At 43.8% G+C, this 18,843-nt stretch overlaps 1 protein-coding gene across 1 annotated transcript in view; it reads left to right on the forward strand.

The window, feature by feature from the left end:
• The window catches only part of LOC118077436 (uncharacterized), a 50,043-nt gene that overhangs the window by 14,401 nt on the left and 16,799 nt on the right, over positions 1-18,843 (forward strand). Inside the window, exons 2-4 of the mRNA XM_035101053.3 lie at positions 832-1,046; positions 12,375-12,435; positions 15,080-15,175. Coding sequence (XP_034956944.3) covers positions 832-1,046; positions 12,375-12,435; positions 15,080-15,175 — 372 coding nt within the window. The remainder of the gene's footprint in view (positions 1-831; positions 1,047-12,374; positions 12,436-15,079; positions 15,176-18,843) is intronic.

The raw sequence follows: 18,843 nt of genomic DNA on the forward strand, positions 1-18,843 counted from the left end.
GTAAATACACAAATGTTAATCAGCCTGAGTGTTCCTTATCGTGAATATTGCTAGGGAGGTATCAGATCCTTGAGGTCTTGGAAGTGGATGAAAGTGATTGGATCTGTAAGGGATTGGAGAGTGGAAAGCACATCTTTACAGTTCCTAAGCAACTCTGAAAGCTGCTGACTTCATTTCTCCTCATCTCTACACCCCCAAAAGGGTTTCAAACAGGTAGCTTTGCATTCAAGGGCAACTACAGCAAGTACGAAGGCATATAGCTCATGTGCCTCTATTTTGGGGCAAATAAAACAAACAAACAAACAAACAAAATGGAAATATCATGCCATTCTGTAATGACCATACATTACGTGTACGCAGTGGGGGTTTTTCTAGAAAAATAGGTGCCACACTTTTTAAAACGACAACCCCCCCCCAAAAGTGTCGGTACTGCGTACCCTTGAGTACCCATGAAAAGAAAAGAGAAAAAACATTGCCTGTACAGTACAATGCAATATACTTAAATGAAATAGCTACGTTACAGGTAGGAGACTATTTGGTCCTGGGTGGCATCCAAAAGTTTACACATAAACAAACCCACACAATAAAAGGGTGTTAATTTCAGATGTCTTCATATGTTTGTTATTGATATAATTTGGGGTAATGGTTTTGCACTGTGCAACAAAACTTAGGTGTAATGTGGGTTGGTGGGGTTGCTGTTGCTGCTTTATCAAAAGGCTGGATAAGAATTTTGAGGACTTATTTTGGATATAGTAACTCTTGTATTAGAGATGAAAGGTAGACAAGAGGATCACCGTAGTCTAATCTTTCTGTTTATTGACAACCTCACAGGTCCAGAGCCTAGAACAGCACAACCAAGTCCTTCTCACGAGATGGAACTTTCTGAAAGAACAAGACAACTCCCTTTCTGAGTTGGATATTAAACTCCTCTACGACCAGTACATGAACAGGCTGAACCTAGAAGTTCGATCAATTGACGCAGAAAAAGAACAGCTGGATTCAGAACTTGATGAAGTGCTAGATGCCATGGATGCCTTCCGCAACAAGTAAGTCTTCTCTTCTTTCTCTAGTATCGGGAACTTGTGGCCCTCCAGATATTGCTGGACTACAACTCCCATGATCCCTGTCCATGGGCCATGATCAGGTTCCCCACTCCTGTTTTAGGTCTTTCACATGTTTGGTGGACATATTTATAAAGCATTTCTCTCCTCCTTGTCTCTTAATTCATATCCTTCTGCATATTCTGTGCACCCCTCAAAGATTACACCTTCATACTTCACATCTGTATCCACTCCAGATAGTCCTGTACAGTATTGAGATGAGATGTCATTACTGAGAGAGAGAGAGAGAGAGAGAGAGAGAGAGAGAGAGAGAGAGAGAGAGAGAGAGAGAGAGAGAGAGAGTTTTTAGAGGGCTTATAAAATGAAAGGTAACCATTCTGTCCTGTGCTGGAGATGCAAGGATTCGCCAACAGACCTTTGGTTGCCATACTGCATACTCATTCCACCACTGCCTCCTAATACATATTTTTATTCTCTAAAGTAAAACCATGCACTTGCATGATTGCACAACATAGGAGTTCAGCAGAGCCAGTTTTGCTGAAGCATTGCAGAAGACCTCCTCCTCCTCCTCCTCCTCCTCCTCCTCCTCCTCCTCCTCCTCCTCCTCCTCCTCCTCCTCCTTCTTCTTCTTCTTCTTCTTCTTCTTCTTCTTCTTCTTCTTCTTCTTCTTCTTCTTCTTCCTTGCCAATCACTCGTAGTGGGGTAAGATTGTCTTCCATGAACACGGCCTTAACAGTGAGTCCGCAAATGACTGTGGAGGCCAATTCTGGATCCACACATCCTTCCACAGTGGGGACATAGATTTCCAGATGGGTGTTGATCATGGTGAGGGTTTGCCAAATGTGCCTTCCTCTTAGCACATTTCTCCCTTTCATCCTGAGTTTGAGTGTCTTCAAAGTCCATGACACCTTTGGTAAAGGCTATTTTCCAATGGGAGCACTCGCAGGCCAGTGTTTCCCAATTGTTGGTGTTTATAATACATTTTTATAGATTTGCCTTAAACTTCTTTTGTTGACCACCAGCATTACGCTTTCCATTTTTAAGTTCAGAATAGAGTAGTTGCTTTGGAAGACGATAATCAGGCATCCAAATAACATGACCAGTCCAACAAAGTTGAGGTTGAAGAAGCATTGCTTTGACACCGGTGATCTTTGCTTCTTCCAGTACACTGGCATTAGTTCATCTGTCTTCCCAAGTGGTATGTAAACAATTCTGGAGACACCATTGATGGAATCTTTTGAGGAGTTGGAGATGGTGTTTATAAGTGGTCCATGTTTCACAAGCATACAGTAAGGTTGGTAGTAAAATAAGGCATAGTAGGGTCCTAGCACAACAGCAATGGCCACAAGCTCATTGTGCCAGCATTGAGCCTCCTCTTTTGTTGGGATCTGCTCAGCTGGGCACTGAATATCAGATTGCCAATGCATGAAGAGCTTTGTTCTCTTTTGAGAAACAAATAAAACCCCTAATTTTAGACTTGGTTTTGTGAACCGTATTTTAATGTCATGTTCCAATTGTTGGGCTGATTGCTGGATAATGCATGTTGGCTGAAAAGCCAGTGTGCAAAGTTCAGCCAAATGGAAAGGAAACATGAGAAGCAAAGGGAGCTTAATGTGTAATTGATTATGTGTAAATGTAGTCTACCTACCCTTCAATCTCACTCCTCCTACAACATTCAGCTATTCTTTCCCTGTTCCTTCCTGGAGTCTGCACTCTTCTAATACCAGCCTAATATTAGTACTTGTATTTCCTGCCTACATTCCTTTTCCTTGGCAGCTTTCTGGTTCTAGGACCCCCCCACCCCACCCCACCCAACAGCCAGTTTTTCCTCTTCTATTAGTATATTCACAAGTGATTTAAAGATGCACTTCTTTGGTCAGTCATTGCTTTACTTCATTTTCCTCCTTATCTTGTCCTGTTATAATTAGATTGTAAGGCTTCAGGCAGGGTTTGAGATGATAGATAGATAGATAGATAGATAGATAGATAGATAGATAGATAGACACCCTCTGTTCTTCACCTAGCAGTTATAGGAGTCGTAAATAAAAATGGATAAATAATATACCTACCTGTGAATAGTCTTAAAAAATAAAAAAGATACATGGATGCAGCCGTTTCTGTCATAAGCCCTATTTGCAAGTAAGTATTCTCAAGGTCACACCAACCTAGATAAAAGAGGAATTGGATTGCCAGATGGAATAGTGTTTGATTTGATGCTGGAGAATGAGGCAGGTAGGATTTTTGACACCATATCTTTCACATCCATTTGACAGTCAATACACAACAAGAGCAGACACAAACTGTGGAACAAAGATCTTGAGAATAGGGATGTAGATCTGGGAGATCATCCAGGTGACCCTATGATCCCAACAACCCAGATGTTCAGGGTCATTTAGGTTAAACCATTGGTATGAGAAGGCATTCCCAGTTCCTAAAAATAAAGCCATCTGGATGTTTTCCTAGATCTGCTTTCCCACTCCTAAGATCTTTATTTTTATTACTCTTGAGCAGGTTTGAATTTTTTTTTTACTTTTATTTTTTTCACCGAGGCAAGAAAAACATGCCAGGATCCAGTTTGAGAACTGTGAAAAGATATCCCCTGACACCATCAGCCATTAAGCAAAGTAATGGGGCTGTTGTTATTACACAAGGGCAATGTTTCCCAAGGGAACCAACAACCATTCACCTGCAAAACCAGGATATGCCAGCAACATATTTAACTGTAGAGTTAAAACCTGTGAAATTTCCTTTTAAAGATATTATGATGTTCTTTTCATAACAACACCTGAGAGTTAATTAAATGTTTCTGTCCAAGGGGCATGCATTTCAAATTGATTCTTAGGGCTTCTGATCACTTTCCCAATCGACTAAAGGTTTCTCTCAGTTTTGGACCAACAAGTTTTATTTAGAGGTGTCATGAAATTCATGATTTTCTGCTCGGAAAATATTATGGGTAGAAAATATGTGGGTGCAGGTGGCGGTCTTGGGCTAGATGTAAGAAGTGTTGCACAATTAAACCAATTGGCAATAATACACATGCAACAATCATTTTCAGGCAGTCCTCTCCTCTTTTCTGCCTCTTTTCTTCCTTTATTCCTTGCATAATGTTGATTCCGAACTGCATTACATATAGGGCTGCACAAATTATGCTCCTGTTTTGCTTTTTGGTCTAGTAATAGTGCTTTCAGTAGAAATACCCCCCCCCCATCCAAACTTTACTTGTAAAAAGTATACACCTATTCTAAACAGTGCTGAACCAAAACAAAGGCTTTTAGTGCAAAAAGACTTGGAAAATGTGCATTTTCCCATTTTGGCAATTGTTCAGCCCTGTGAAATGGATTTAAACTATTCATCTCAGAGGGAGGGCAGGAAGTTTTACTCTTGCTCTGATTTGGCTTCTTGCGATCAGCATAGAGCCAGATTTGGTTGGCTTTGGTATCATCTGGAAGCCTGTACGTAACAAGATATGCCATTGTAGGTAGATTGGATCTATTGGATCAGTCTCCAGCTATTGCAGTTGGTGCCAACGTATCCAAATGTACCAAATCCATTGTTTCTCAAACTTAATCCATTCCGGAAGTCCATTCCAAAACCAAAGCGTTCCAAAAGGTGTGCTTTCTCATAGAAAGTAATGCAAAATGGATTGATCCATTCCAGATTTTTTTAAAAAACCAACAACCCCTAAAACAGCAATTTAACATGAATTTTACTATCTACAAGACCATTGATACACAAAATGAAAGCACTAAACAATGTACTGCAGTCACTCACTCACTCAATCAATCAGTAGCTGAACTGGGTTTCACAAAGTCACAAAAACAAAAAGAGCCTCAAAAACAAAAATGCAAAATAAATAGCAAAACAGAAGACAGACCTCAGCATAACACTCAAAGCGGAAGTGTGGCACTCAAATCGGAAGCGTAACACTCAAAACGGAGCATGTTCGGCTTCTGAAAAACATTCCCAAACTGGAACACTTACTTCCTGGTTTGCAGTGTTTGGGTTCCAAGTTGTTTGAGTACCAAGGCATTTGAGAACCAAGGCACCACTGTATTCAAATATAATGTGTTAACTCTCAAAGCTGTGCTTTTGCTTTTACATATTTATTAACGTTGTTGTAAAAAATTAACTCAAAAACCCGAAGCCATGCTAAAGGGACTTTCTCCTAATATAGCCCTGCACTTCAACTCAAACCAGCTTGACTTGTTACTGGATTGTTCAAAGGCCCCAGTCTACTGTCACACACAAAAAAGCATATCCTGAGTCTCCATAGTAATCTGGATACCATTTTAGATCCAGCCCTGGATTTACAGAAGCTATCCTGGTTTTTGATATAATCCCAGAATGTCCTGCTTTCCCTTAAGAAGCCCCTATTTTCATCAGAAAAATGTTGGAGGGTATGGAGTTATCCAAACCCCCCCAAGCCATCTGAAGGTAGTCCTGTATAGGGAAATTCTTAAATGTTTAGTGTTTTATTGTGTTTATATATATATATGTTGGAAGGTACTGCCCAGAGGGCCTGGAGCAACCCAGTCAGATGGGTGGGGTATAAATAGTAATATTATCATTACTTTTATTATGGAATAGGACGTTCCTATTTTCATTGGCGAAATGTTGGAGGGTATGATATTTGTGTCTTTGGCACACACATACACCAAGTACACAGGCCTTTTGAATTGTGTCAGATACTTTTGCCAATTATTGGATCAGATCAGTAAGCTGGATATAGCTACTTCTGTAGAATCACATGTGCATAACATTGCCAATTTTATACTGCTTACATATGTCACAGTTTCCCATCTTCTAATGAAAGAGAATCCAAACTCTTGTCAGGAGGATATGTTCGATGCTCTATTTCTTTGCGGCAATGTAAAACTGTGATAATGTCCTCATGATAATGTCCACTTGATCACTTGAATTTCCAGGAACTATCAGATCAGTGGGCTTCCAAACCTTCTTCCCTTAAGGAATCCTTGACATGAATTTGCCTTTCAAGGAACTGGCAAAGGTTTGGCGAGCACGTTGTTAGGTGCAGCCCTCAATTTGTGCAAAGCATCAATGCACCTGACCAATAATATTTAATTACCGTATGTGTTCCACAAGAACTGAGAGTATAGCCAAAATGTCTGGCACTTTCAAGATTGCACATCATAGTAATTTTATTATTTATACCCCATTCATCTGGCTGGGTTTCCCTAGCCACTCTTGGTGGCTTACACATTGCAAGGATACAGTGGTACCTCTACTTACGAATTTAATGCGTTCTGAACACACATTCGTAAGTCTAAAAAAATTGTAAGTTGAATCCCATAGGAATGCATTGGGAGAAAAAATATGTAAGTCGAAGCAACTCTATCTAAACCGCATCCAAGATGGCGGACGGAGCTCTGTTCGTAAGCAGAAACATTCGAGAAGTTGAGTTATTCGCAAGTAGAGGTACCACTGTATATTGTTAAAGGCGTACAAGCTGTTGTCCATCACTGCTGCTCTTCTCATTAATAAACCTCTTAGCCCCTAGGGTTCCCTGGAACACAGTCTGAAAACTTCAGTCTTGGATTGAAAATGGCTGCTTCTGTCTTGTGTGTTGATTTGATTGTTATATTCACTCTCTTTGGTTGTTTATTTTTAAATGTGTTAGAGGTTCCTCTGGGCATCCTTCATGACATGGGTTGGAATCACCAGATGTTGCTGGACTGCAGCTCCATTATCCCTATCTAATGACCATACAGAGGGTCAATGGAGTTGATGGGAGCTGCTGTTTAAAACATTTGGAGGGCCACAAATGAGCCCATGCTGAGAAAATAAGAAAAGGCAGCACACAGGAAGTGCAAACATCCACTAGGCTAGGCCTCCTGTCATCACATTTGTGTGCAGACACTAACATGAGAGCCACTGTGGTGTAGTGGTTAGAGTACTGGACTGGGGCCTGGGCAGCCAGGGTTCAAAACCCCACTCAGCCACAAAACTCACTCAGCGATCTTGGGCTGGTCACTGTCTCTAAGCCTAAGCTACCCCACAAAGCTGTTGTTAGCATGAAATGAGGTGGGGAAGAACCATATATGCTGCCTTGAGTCCTTTGTATAAAAGATGGGGTAGAAATGTAATAATAAATAAAATAAAATATTTTAAAATAAGGTATACAATATGGGTTTTAGCTAGTGGCCACTTTACAATTATTCCCCACCTCCACCACCCTTGCCCTGCACATGTGATTCTCGGTGAGGATCTCCAACTGTTGTAGTTGGGAAGGAACCTTCCACGTCCGTATGAGTCAACTCCTGGATACAACTCCTTGATACTAGGGACTCCTATGCAATCAGCCCTGGTTAAAGGAACGTGGATGGTTTGGCAGGCTTTGATCAGGTTCTTCTGCAACCCCATCAAGACCGGCATGCCTCCTGTTTGCTCCTCTCCTACCTCCCTCGGGTAAAGTATGTCAGAGCCTTGCAATACATAAAGCCTTCTCTCAGGGTGGGCTGAAGGCAGGAGGTATCAGAAGGAGTTGCAAAAGAGAATGGAGAGGGATCGGGGTTGTATGCACGAGGCAGGCTGTAATTAAGTGTAGCGTGTGTGCTCTGGCAACAAGTCAAGCATTCCAGCCAAAGGGCAGAAGAACCAGAAGAACCAACATTTCTGCCACTATCCTTGTCATGGGGCTTATGAAAGAGGTAGCTCCCAGGGTGGGGAGGAGGTTCTGTCATCACCCATTCTGAATTGGAAGAGCTCTCTTCCCTCAGCCTCGGGCTGTTTCTGTTCGTTGGGGCTTTTTCATACACAGTCATGGTGTCTGCCTTGTCTACACTGCTGGTTCAGGGGCTTCAGGGTTTGACTTAGCCCAGCAAGTCACCTTCGTCTATGCATGTTCAGGTCCCACTTCAAGTACAGTAGAGTTGTGGAACATGTGGCCACCCAATGTTCTTGGTCTCCAGCTCCCATCAACCCCAGCCTTCCTTGCCAGTGATCAGTAATGAAGGGAGCTCTGGTCCAGGAACATCTGCAGGGCCACAGCTTCCCCATCTCTGGAACAGAGGTTTGCAAGACCAGCTTCTATTATGGCTATCTGTATGAAGCTTCTGTTGTCTTTGTCCATGGAGTTTTCTTGGCAGGGATACTGGAGTGGCTTGCCAGTTCCTTCTCCAGGTGGATCACGTTTAGTCAAAACTCTCCACTATGACCTGTCCATCTTGGGTGGCCCTGCATGGCATAGCTCATAGCTTCTCTGAGTTATTCAAGCCCCTTCGTCACGACAAGGCATTGATCCCATGGACTGCAAGAAGATCAAATCTATCCATTCTTAAGGAAATCAGCCCTGGGTGCTCACTGGAAGGACAGATCCTGAAGCTGAGGCTCCAATACTTTGGCCACCTCATGAGAAGAGAAGACTCCCTGGAAAAGACCCTGATGTTGGGAAAGATTGAGGGCACTAGGAGAAGGGGACGGCAGAGGATGAGATGGTTGGACAGTGTTCTCGAAGCTACGAACATGAGTTTGACCAAACTGCGGGAGGCAGTGCAAGACAGGAGTGTCTGGCGTGCTATGGTCCATGGGGTCACGAAGAGTCAGACACGACTAAACGACTAAACAACAACAACATGGAGCTTCTGGAATGGCCAGGCCTGTCCTTCTGTCCTTACCTGGATTTCTGTTTGTTTAATTTGTTCCCTTACCCCTGCTTGAAGGCTCCTATGCCAGATCTGAAAACTGGGCGAACCTTTCCATGGCCTCAGCCTAATTCTGTCAAAGCACTTCATTGTGAAATACAGTGGTACCTTGGGTTACAAACGCTTTGGGTTACAAACTCCGCTAACCCGGAAGTCGTACCTCGGGTTAAGAACTTTATATCAGGATGAGAACAGAAATCTTGCGGTGGCGGCGGCAGTGGGAGTCCCCATTAACTAAAGTGGTACCTCAGGTTAAGAACAGTTTCAGGTTAAGAACGGACCTCTGGAACAAATTAAGTTCATAACCACTGTAATGGGTAGCGAAGATCATTGTGAAATAGTAAGTACTTCTGGGGTGATAGGCTCTGATATGTCACTGCCAGGGCTTTTTCTCAGCCAGATTTCATTGGAGCTCAGCTCTGGCACCTCTTAGATGGGCACCGTTGCCATTCTAAGAGAACAAGGGAGATGTTTGTACTGAGCTCCAGCACCTCTTCTTCTAGAAAAAATAGCACACATTAGAAAAACACCCTTTTAATGAAGGGCACAAAAGAACCGCTAAGGTGACCAACCATGTGGAGATTGTTCCGTTACCCTACCCAAATTTTCTGTGTTCTGCAAGAAATGAGAGAAGCGTGAGGAAAACAGAAGACTACAATAGTGCAATGTTGATGGTGTCCTGCAAACGCCCTGGAGAAAGACAGTGAACAAAGTGTGGCTATTGCATAGTAAATGCCTAATGTAGAAGTTATAGATGGCGTTAAAAGAGGATTAGACAGTCTGATGGAGAATAAAGCTATTATGGCTACCAGCGGCATAGCTAGCCTCCTGGCCGCCCAGGGTGGCATACCCGAAGGCACCCCGCCAGGGGTCGGGGTGTCCGTTGCACGCATGCATCACACGTCATGACGCGCACATCATGATGCACGACGCACGACACACCCACACACAGGAAGCATACGATGCGGCACCATGGCAAACCCTGTGAGCAAGCCGCGGAGTGAGGCAGTCTTGCTTGCACCGGGGCTTCTCCTTGATGGCAGTGGCCACGTCATGCAGCAGCCGTAGGAGGTGGTCAGCCCCCCCCCCTGCTGCCAGCCTGCTGCCCACCGCCCAGCCTGCTGCCCGGGGCGGCACGCCCACCCCCCATTACTATGCCACTGATGGCTTACTAGTCAAGAGCCTGCATGCCTCTGAGTACCAGTTTCTGGGGAACAACAGCAGAAGAAAGCTATTGCCCTTCTGTCCAACTTCTGTGTTTCCCATAGGCATCTGGTTGGGGACAGGATGCAGAAGTGGATCGACCAATCTGTCTCTGCAGAGCTCTTCTTATTTGTGTTTATGTTCAGCCCCCACTTTGCCCCCAGTCTGGCACATTTAAAGAGAGATGCTTATTCTCCAGGTTGCAGCCTGGGAATCCTACTGTGAGGCACTGTGCAATGCTAAGGCACAAGGTGCAAACTGAAAGCAACATCTTAAGGTTAATTTAAGGAGCTTTCTACCTGGCAAGGTGTAAATGCATTTTCCTGATTCTGCCCAGAAACCTAAAGGCAGGGGGCAGGAGTAAAATGTATCATAAAAGGTAAAGGTAAAGGGGCCCCTGACCATCAGGTCCAGTTGTGTCCGACTCTGGGGTTGCGGCGCTCATCTCGCTCTATAGGCCGAGAGAGCCGGCGTTTGTCCGCAGACAGCTTCCGGGTCATGTGGCCAGCATGACAAAGCTGCTTCTGGCGAACCAGAGCAGCGCACGGAAACGCCGTTTACCTTCCTGCCGGAGCGGTCCCTATTTATCTACTTGCACTTTGATGTGCTTTCGAACTGCTAGGTGGGCAGGAGCTGGGACCGAACAACAGGAGCTCACCCCGTTGCAGGGATTCGAACCGCCAACCTTCTGATCAGCAAGCCCTAGACTCTGTGGTTTAACCCACAGTGCCACCTGGGTCCCTAAAATGTATCATAGCCGTATTGATAATACACAACACCTGCAGCCCTCCAGCCATGCCTCAACACCACTCTCATTTGATCTCAGGAAAGGCATGTTTTTTATTACTTAAACAATAACAAGATATTGCATTACTGAAGAGAAAGCATTCTAAGTTGTTTGGGGATATTAATGCAGTCCATTGTGTTCAAAGCTTGCCTCAGGGGCCCCTGTGGGACCTGCATGTCACCCAAGGCTACATTCAATTGCTTCCTGTTGAAAATAAAATGGATCACAAGTGTCTTTATGACTGTAGGCTGCCAGCATCACAAAATGGAGTTGCCTCACTCCCATCCCATCTTCTTTAGCTCCTTAACAAACCTGTTTAGAACACCAGCAGTGATGGGGCCTCTTCTGGGAACTTAGATGCCAAGGGGGCGCCACCCTGTCCATCCAGTTCTGTTAAGCCTGGAGATGCTTGCATTGTCATCCTTTGGCAAGGCTGTATGTAAGTTGAGCAGATGAAATTGAAGATATAGGGCTTTGAGACCTTAGTCATTGTAGTTCTAACATTTGCTGCTGCACGCTGTAGAAATGATGGAAGCAGTAGGTGGTGGTGAGCTTCAGTCAACACAATGCATCTCTTCCAATCATAATAATATAAAATGGCAGCAACTGCCCTAGGTGTTTGCTCTGTATTTTGTGTTCTCTAGAAAGGGTTCCATTCGTTGAGCACCTTGGTTCACATTTTGAGACACTATAAATATTGTTCCATGCAGGAGGGTGGCAGATGGATGCTGTTTCTTATACCATAGGATATAATATAAGCATTCTTGATGCAGATAAGGTAAAAGAGAAGCACTGTCATGGGAAGTAACCATATGAAATGGGCATTTGATGCAGAGTTTCCCAAACTTGGGTCTCCAGCTGTTTTTGGACTACAATTCCCATCGTCCTTGACCATTGGTCTTGCTAGCTTTGAATGATGAGAGTTGTAGTCCAGAAGCAGCAGGAGACCCAAGTTTGCGAAACCCTGATCTGATGTGATAAGGAACTGCAGTGTGGTGTTAGAGAGGACCACAAAGAACCTACAGCCGCCATGTCACAATCGTTTTGCACTGTGCTTGGGAAGAAGAAAATGGGGTGCTGCAGATGAAGGAAATCTCTTTTGTTCTTTGAGGCAGTGGGATGACGTGATTAGCCACACGCTAATTAGAGATCATTTCCCTAGATCTTCTGCACTTACCTAGTGCCCTTATTTCACCTGCTATTATTTCTCACATTAGTTCTCCTCCCAAATATTTTCTAGTCATTCTACAGACTCTTTAGGGCAGGGGCAATCTCTTACTGCAGCATTATCTGTACAGGATCCAGCAGAATGGACCCATAATTCAAAATTATGTCTCTAAGAGGTATGATAATTCACAAGTTAATGAGATGATAGCTCAGGGGCGACTTTTTTTTTGTGGCGTGTGAGTGCGATGGGATGGATGTGAGGGTAACACTGGTTCTGTTTCCTAAACAGAAAATGGAAATAAATCTAGAGCAGCTAAATTATATGCACTGTTTAAATTATACCTTCTGCCATTCCGTTCATTCCAGCCACCCCTCTTTTCCTTTAGATATGATGAAGAAATAAACAAACAGCTCTTGAGAGCCTAAATTATATACGCTGCTTAAATTATACCTTTTGCCATTTCATTCATACCAGCCATCCTTCCTTTCCTTTAGATATGAGGAAGAAATAAACAAACGCACTGGGATGGAATTCACCTTCATGACACTCAAAAAGGTAAAGTACACCCAAAATTCTTCAGCTTCACATCCATGCAGTGATAATGCTGTTTCCCAGCCCTATACTCACCTCCCTCGATGATAGCTGCATCACTGGCATGTTTACATATAATCTTGTATGAAGAAGAGAGAAAACTTTTAAAGGCTTTTCCATTTTGGGGGGTTGGGCCACTTCTTTTGTTTTAAACCAGGAACCCCAAGATAGTCCCTTGATGAGATTGCCTGCTTTGGAATGGACACAGACAGGCACGAGAGAGAGACAAAAAGAGAGAAAATGGACTGGTTTTGAATGGGGTGGTTATGGTTTCAAAGAGGAAGAAAAATGGAAATAGTGTGGTTAGACCTGACTAAGTTGTGTCTGTCTGAAAAGGATGGTCATAGATCCACTTGGCTGCCACTTACAGGACATGTGAAATTTGCACTGCGATAATTGTCAAATCCTTACAGCATTTGTTATTTCTCGATACTACAGTGGAACCTCGGTTTATGAACACCTCGGTTTATGAATTTTCAGTTTATGAATGCCGCGGACCCATCTGGAATGGATTAATTCACTTTCCATTACTTTCAATGGGATAGTTCGCTTCAGTTTATGAACGCTTCAGTTTATGAACAGACTTCCGGAACCAATTGTGTTCATAAACCGAGGTACCACTGTACTGCAAATGAATCATTATTTTGGGCAGCAGCCATATTATTGTATTGAATAATTTTGGCCTCTGACCTTGATTATAATTGTTCTTCTGAAAAGGAGGTTTTAAAAACATTGGAACCAAGACAACCTGTAATTGGTCATTGTCATCTGGCACTCAGGCAAGCATGTCTGGAACAATCCTGTATGATTATAAGAAACTTGTTCAAGATTTCCATGATGTTTTAAGTGCAAACAGAAATTTCCAGCCTTTCCTGTTCTTAAGGCATAATGACGCTCTTGTGTTACTTCTAAGTTGCCTCACTCCACCTCTTGATGGACAGCCTTGAATGTTCATTGAAGGTGATTGCTATAGGGACCTTTAAGTACGAAACAAAGTTGGGCGTCAAAAATATTCCCTGTGATATACTGTACTGCTACTACTGCTGCTATGAATTACGAATTCCTTTTACATGTGTTCATCCTGCATTGAAACCAACTTGCAACTACCTTTCTGTTTACTCTGCTGGTGCTATTCAACAGCCTAATTTTTTCTTCTAATTGAAAGATTAATTTGTGGACCAGCCCAACTTCCTTCCTTCTGTGATCCACCTAATTTCCAACAGAACGAGGAGTTATATGCAACAATGTCATACCATTTGGGCAAGGACCAGAACTTTCCCTCCCTCTCCTCCCCCCATCCCTCCCAGAATCTCTTTATGGAGTTCCCCCTAACCAGAGGCGCCAAATTGCAAGTTGATTGAGGGCCCCAATCGACATCCTGATGTCACATGTGCGATGTCATGCTGTGTCCTGAGGAGCTGGGGGCAGAGCCAAATGTTCTCTGAACATTGAGGGGGTTTGGTCCCATCAAAAAAAACATTGGGAGGGAACTGGATTAGCCCCTAGGAGTTGGTGTGTATGCCCTTAACCCTCCAGAGCAAATGGCAGCATGAGGAAAAGGAGAGGGAAGGGAAGTTTGTTGCAGAAGCCCTTGCACAAATGGAACAACTTGGCTGGATGCATCCCTAAAGTAATGATAAAAATCTTATATATATTGTGGGACATGGAGCAAAAGGGAAGTGTATAACCCAAACCCTAAATGAGGGCAGGTGCACATACCAATCTGTGATTTTGGTTTCCAAACAGGAAATTTGGAGTTCCTCTAAAGTAGGGATATGGAACCTAAAGTTCCTCTAAAGTAGGGATATGGAACCTGTGGCCCTCTGGATGCTGTTGGACTCCAACTCCCATCAGCCCCATTCAACATGGTTAATGGTCAGGGGTGATGAGGGTTGTGGTCTAACAGCATCTGGGTGGCCTCCTCAAAAGCTTCTGAAAAGTTTCCCAACAAAAAGATAGGTGGAGGAGGAAAAGCAAATCTGGAAAGTAGATGGTACACATGTGCTCTTCCATAGCAACGTGCAGCTTCAGAAGAGGGCTGGGTGAGTGTTGGACACAGCTCAAATGTGGCAGCAGTGAGACTGAATATGCTTGTCATCACCTGATACAAATTGAACATCCCCCAGAATAATCTGTACTGCCTGGAGATGCAGTAGTAAATGTGTAAGAGGGTTCATTAACAAATAAGTCAACATGGAAAAGGTTCCTGAAAAGCAGAAGGTTATTTTTTAAAAACAAACAAACAAACAAATCCATTGATCTTTGACATGGGTGTATGTTTTTAAGCAGCTTGCATTTTGTAATGGCGCATATGGAAGTAAGAGAATCAGTATATGATTTATTCAAGCCCTGTGATACTGAATGGGGAAGGTCAGAGTTATGGTGGGAATGTTTAGAGAGTATCTAAACATTGGTTCAGCAGAGGGTATTTCTCCCCCTCCCCAACAATATGTTGCGGCACTCTTAACTTTTGGTCAAAAGCGAAGACGGGCTGCCTCAGAGCGAGACAAAACCCCGCCGATCGGCACTGGCATTGGCCGGAAGTCTCGAAAAGTTCCAACTCAAATGAAAAAAACACAAACTCTTATTCTCTTGCTGTTCTACTCAGGATCTGGACAATGGCTTCCTGCACAAAACTGAACTTGAAGCAAAACTGAGTGGACTTCTTGCTGTAGCAGAATTGATGAAAAATATCTATGAACAGGTAAGAGGAAGCATGAAAGAGCAAGGTGGGCTACAGGTGTGTTTTGCTTGCACAAAGATTGGACTGTTGGTCTATGGTAAATTTCCAGAGAGAATTCAGTTTTCTGTATGTTCCTACATCAGTGAAGGTTCTCCGTAGTGCTTGTTCAGTTTTTAAACAAAACACAGAGACACCTGAGGGTTACAACTCATTCTCCATACAAAATCAGTGCAAAGTAAACAATGTTGCCGCATAATAATTGGTGGGAACCATGCAATTTGATCTTGCAACAACACTGTCTGAGGCGTCAGAGCACACCATGTGACACTTTCTCAGCCAAGGTTGATCCCTTAAGAACAGCCTCGCAAGACAAGGCAAACTCTCTCTTTTTTTTCAAAACAACAGCACAGTAGCTTCAATGATGGCCAGAGACAAATTAGGAAGACAACTGCAATTTATAATTTTTAAAAAACAGCAAAAGGGTTTGTTTACTTTGACAAAATGCATAGAGCATGTACCGTAGTTGTGACGTGTGCCCACCCTTCCGAAACATATTACACCAGTTACGGCCCAAGCTGAGAAGCAAGACCTCTAATCCCCCCCAGGCACCGGATCTGCAACCAGGGTGCAATGACAGCCCTACTTGTTTGAGACACAAACATCTTCAGCTGCTTCGGGAAGGAATTCCCCAGCAGCACTCACTCTCCTGCCCACATCGCCCTCATTGCATTTGGCCTAGATACATAATCAGACGGTGACTTTTCCTTAGGAATTCAAGATATGCTCTCCGCAAGGAGAGTCTCAATCTGGCATGACAGTTCCTCTCAGTTCTGCAGACTGGCCCAGCTATGGAAAGCCCATTCTGTTGAGGACAATCTTTTGCACTCTTGTTTGTCAACCCATTTCTGTTTTGCTCTTGGAATCCTGCTCCAATGCCTCTTTCTTAAACCAAGCTTTTCTGCAACCACTCCGACCCTATCTACCACCTTCTACCTGTGCCAGATACAGCACCTTTGCCCTGCCCTCTCTTGAAATGCATGCTCACTTCAAGCCACTTGACCTTCCCTGCTTTGTCTGATGCCAAATAAATTAAGGAAGAGGTGTTTCAAAGCTTTCCTGAGCTTTATCGTGCACATTGAGGTTTAGAACGCCCATTTATTGCTCCCATTTCACAGCCAGCAATCAGCATAAAATGACTCCAAAGTTATTACGGTACATTAATGGAGTTGCCTGTTAATTAAAGTAGTGTTAGTTTGTCACCATGTCTTCTTTGTTTTCATTTTTCTTGTGCATTGGGTGCTTCAGCCAGAAGGTAGAAGCCATAAAGTTTGCTAGGACTGGCAGAGATTACTTTTCATAGGCTCCCTTCTTTCCATGGATGTCTTGCATCCTCCTGCGCCTCTGGTCCTCTTCCTCCCCACTTTCTATTTCACAAGCAGTGTTAGTAGGCAGAGACATACCTGCCAAGTCTCTCGCGAAGAAATCCGGGATCAGCAGCTGCGCGACACCGGAGGTTGCGTAGACGCAACTTCCGGTGTCGCTTTGCCCATCAATGGGCACAAGAAAATGGCCGGCGCTGGCACCGGAAGTCGTGTCTACGCATGTCCGGAAGTACGTAGGCGCAACTTATGGCGGCACTTTGCCCATCTATGGGCACCAAAAATGGCCGGCACCGGAAGTCATGTCTATGCATGTCCGGAAGTGCGTAGCCGCACTTCCGGTACCGGCGCCGGCCATTTTCTGGTGCCCATAGATGGGCAAAGTGGCACCAGAAAAATGGCTGCCGCCAGGAGCGAAAATAAGGGAGATTAACGGGAGAGGAGCTCGAACAGGAGACCAGCGGGAAAGGGTAAGAAAAAACGGGGGTTTCCCGGGAAATACGGGGTACTTGGCAGCTATGGGCAGAGAGCCAGCAGAAGTTTCCATATACAAATGCAAATGTCACCAGCAGTAAGAGATCATAACAGCAGCAGTGGATTCCCCTACCCGCTGCCCGCCTGCTTCTCCCTCAAATTGCACCATACACATTTTAGCATCCTCAGATCCTCAGCTTCAGGGTGCTTTATTTATTTCAAGCAGCTTACTAGACCTTAAGGTTACGAAAGTAAGTTTGAAAATGTGTGGCCAGTGTCTAGGACAAAAATTCAGAAGACAAAGTAGAGGCTGAATAGAATTTCTGGTGTCCAAGACACATAGCTGAATATTCTGGGTAAACACTGGGAGGGGCAAATGGCTATCAGAAGCAATATGTGAACAGACATGTGCACAGTTGTTTGACCTGCTTCATTCATAACTGCTGTGAGATCTACAGGTGGAGGGTGGTACACAAATTTAATAAATAATAATCTAGACATTTTAAACACAAATAGCCCCAAGTCAGAGTTATAACCACACCTAGCCTGCAGTAGCGTTAGGAGTAGGAATGTACAGATGTCTCCAGGACCAGATTTAGGTTTGATGAGGCCCTAAGCTCCTGAAGGTAATGGGGCCCTTTATATGTCCAACTGTCCTTTGTCAACAACAAATTGTCACTGTTTTTTGTGTTGAATATATGCTATATGGTAATTTATGGACTTAATAGGTTCTAAAGCCATTTGCACATAACAAAATATGTATTTTATGAAAGTAATTGATATAGAAATGAGCAAACCAGTGATATTTTAGGGAGCAGGCTAGCAGAGGGGGCCCATTACTTGCATCCTAGGAGCCTACACAACACAAAACACTGTTGCTGTATGTAGTTGTTTTTATCAAATTTTGGAAATGTACATCCAGTTCTTTTTTCCTTTAAATATTTTAGGGGCCCCAAGAGAGTGGGGCCCTAACTATAGCTTGTTTAGCTTATACGTAAATCCGGCACTGGATATGTCTCAATCCACTTTCCTCTAGTATTTTCCATTTCACCGCTATTGGTTAATTTTGCACAAGCCTTTCTTCTGTTTCTCTGTCCAACATTATGGAAATAACTTTTCTAAATATATCATAGCATTTGAGGTGGGGGAGAAATTCCATTCATTCTATAGGGAAATCTACCAAAATTGCACTTCCCAAACCTATATGCAAATACAGTCATACCTCATGTTACGTCAGGATGTGTCTTTGCGGGATACGGACGCGCCGAACCAGGAAGTCCCGGAACGGGTTACTTCCAGGTTCGGCGTGCGCGCATGTGCAGAAGCGCTAAATCACGCTTTGCACATGCGCAGAAGCGCCGAATTACGTCATGCACCTGCGTAGACGCGCGTGTTCAGGATGAGGCCTTTTCAGGTTGCGAATGGGCCTCCAGAACGGATCCCGTTCTCAACCAGGTGGCCTGCAGTGAAATTTCTCCTAGGGGAACAGTTAGGGCCAGAGGCGCCAGCTTGTGAGTGTGATGGGTGGGTGGGGCGACGTCACGTTTGTGAGTTTCCTGGGCTTTGGGGGAGAAGGCACTAGGGGAACATTTAGGGGACTAGCCTAGTTTCCATGTCCCCTGCCCGCACCCCACTGATGCAAACCAAAATACAGCTATCTTTCAGCATTTGCAGTTATCCAAATTTTGTGGTGCAGTTATCTAACCAAACAATGTCTACCAAAAAAACAAAACCAGTATATGCATATATTAGGGGAAATTGTATCAAGGTGGCATTGTTTGTGCTTCAAGTATCTAGATTGAAGATTCTGGGCCATGAAAAACAGGATATGAATGA

Source organism: Zootoca vivipara, chromosome 2 (genome assembly GCF_965207765.1).
Source record: "Zootoca vivipara chromosome 2, rZooViv2.hap1.1, whole genome shotgun sequence".
Lineage (NCBI taxonomy): Eukaryota > Metazoa > Chordata > Lepidosauria > Squamata > Lacertidae > Zootoca > Zootoca vivipara.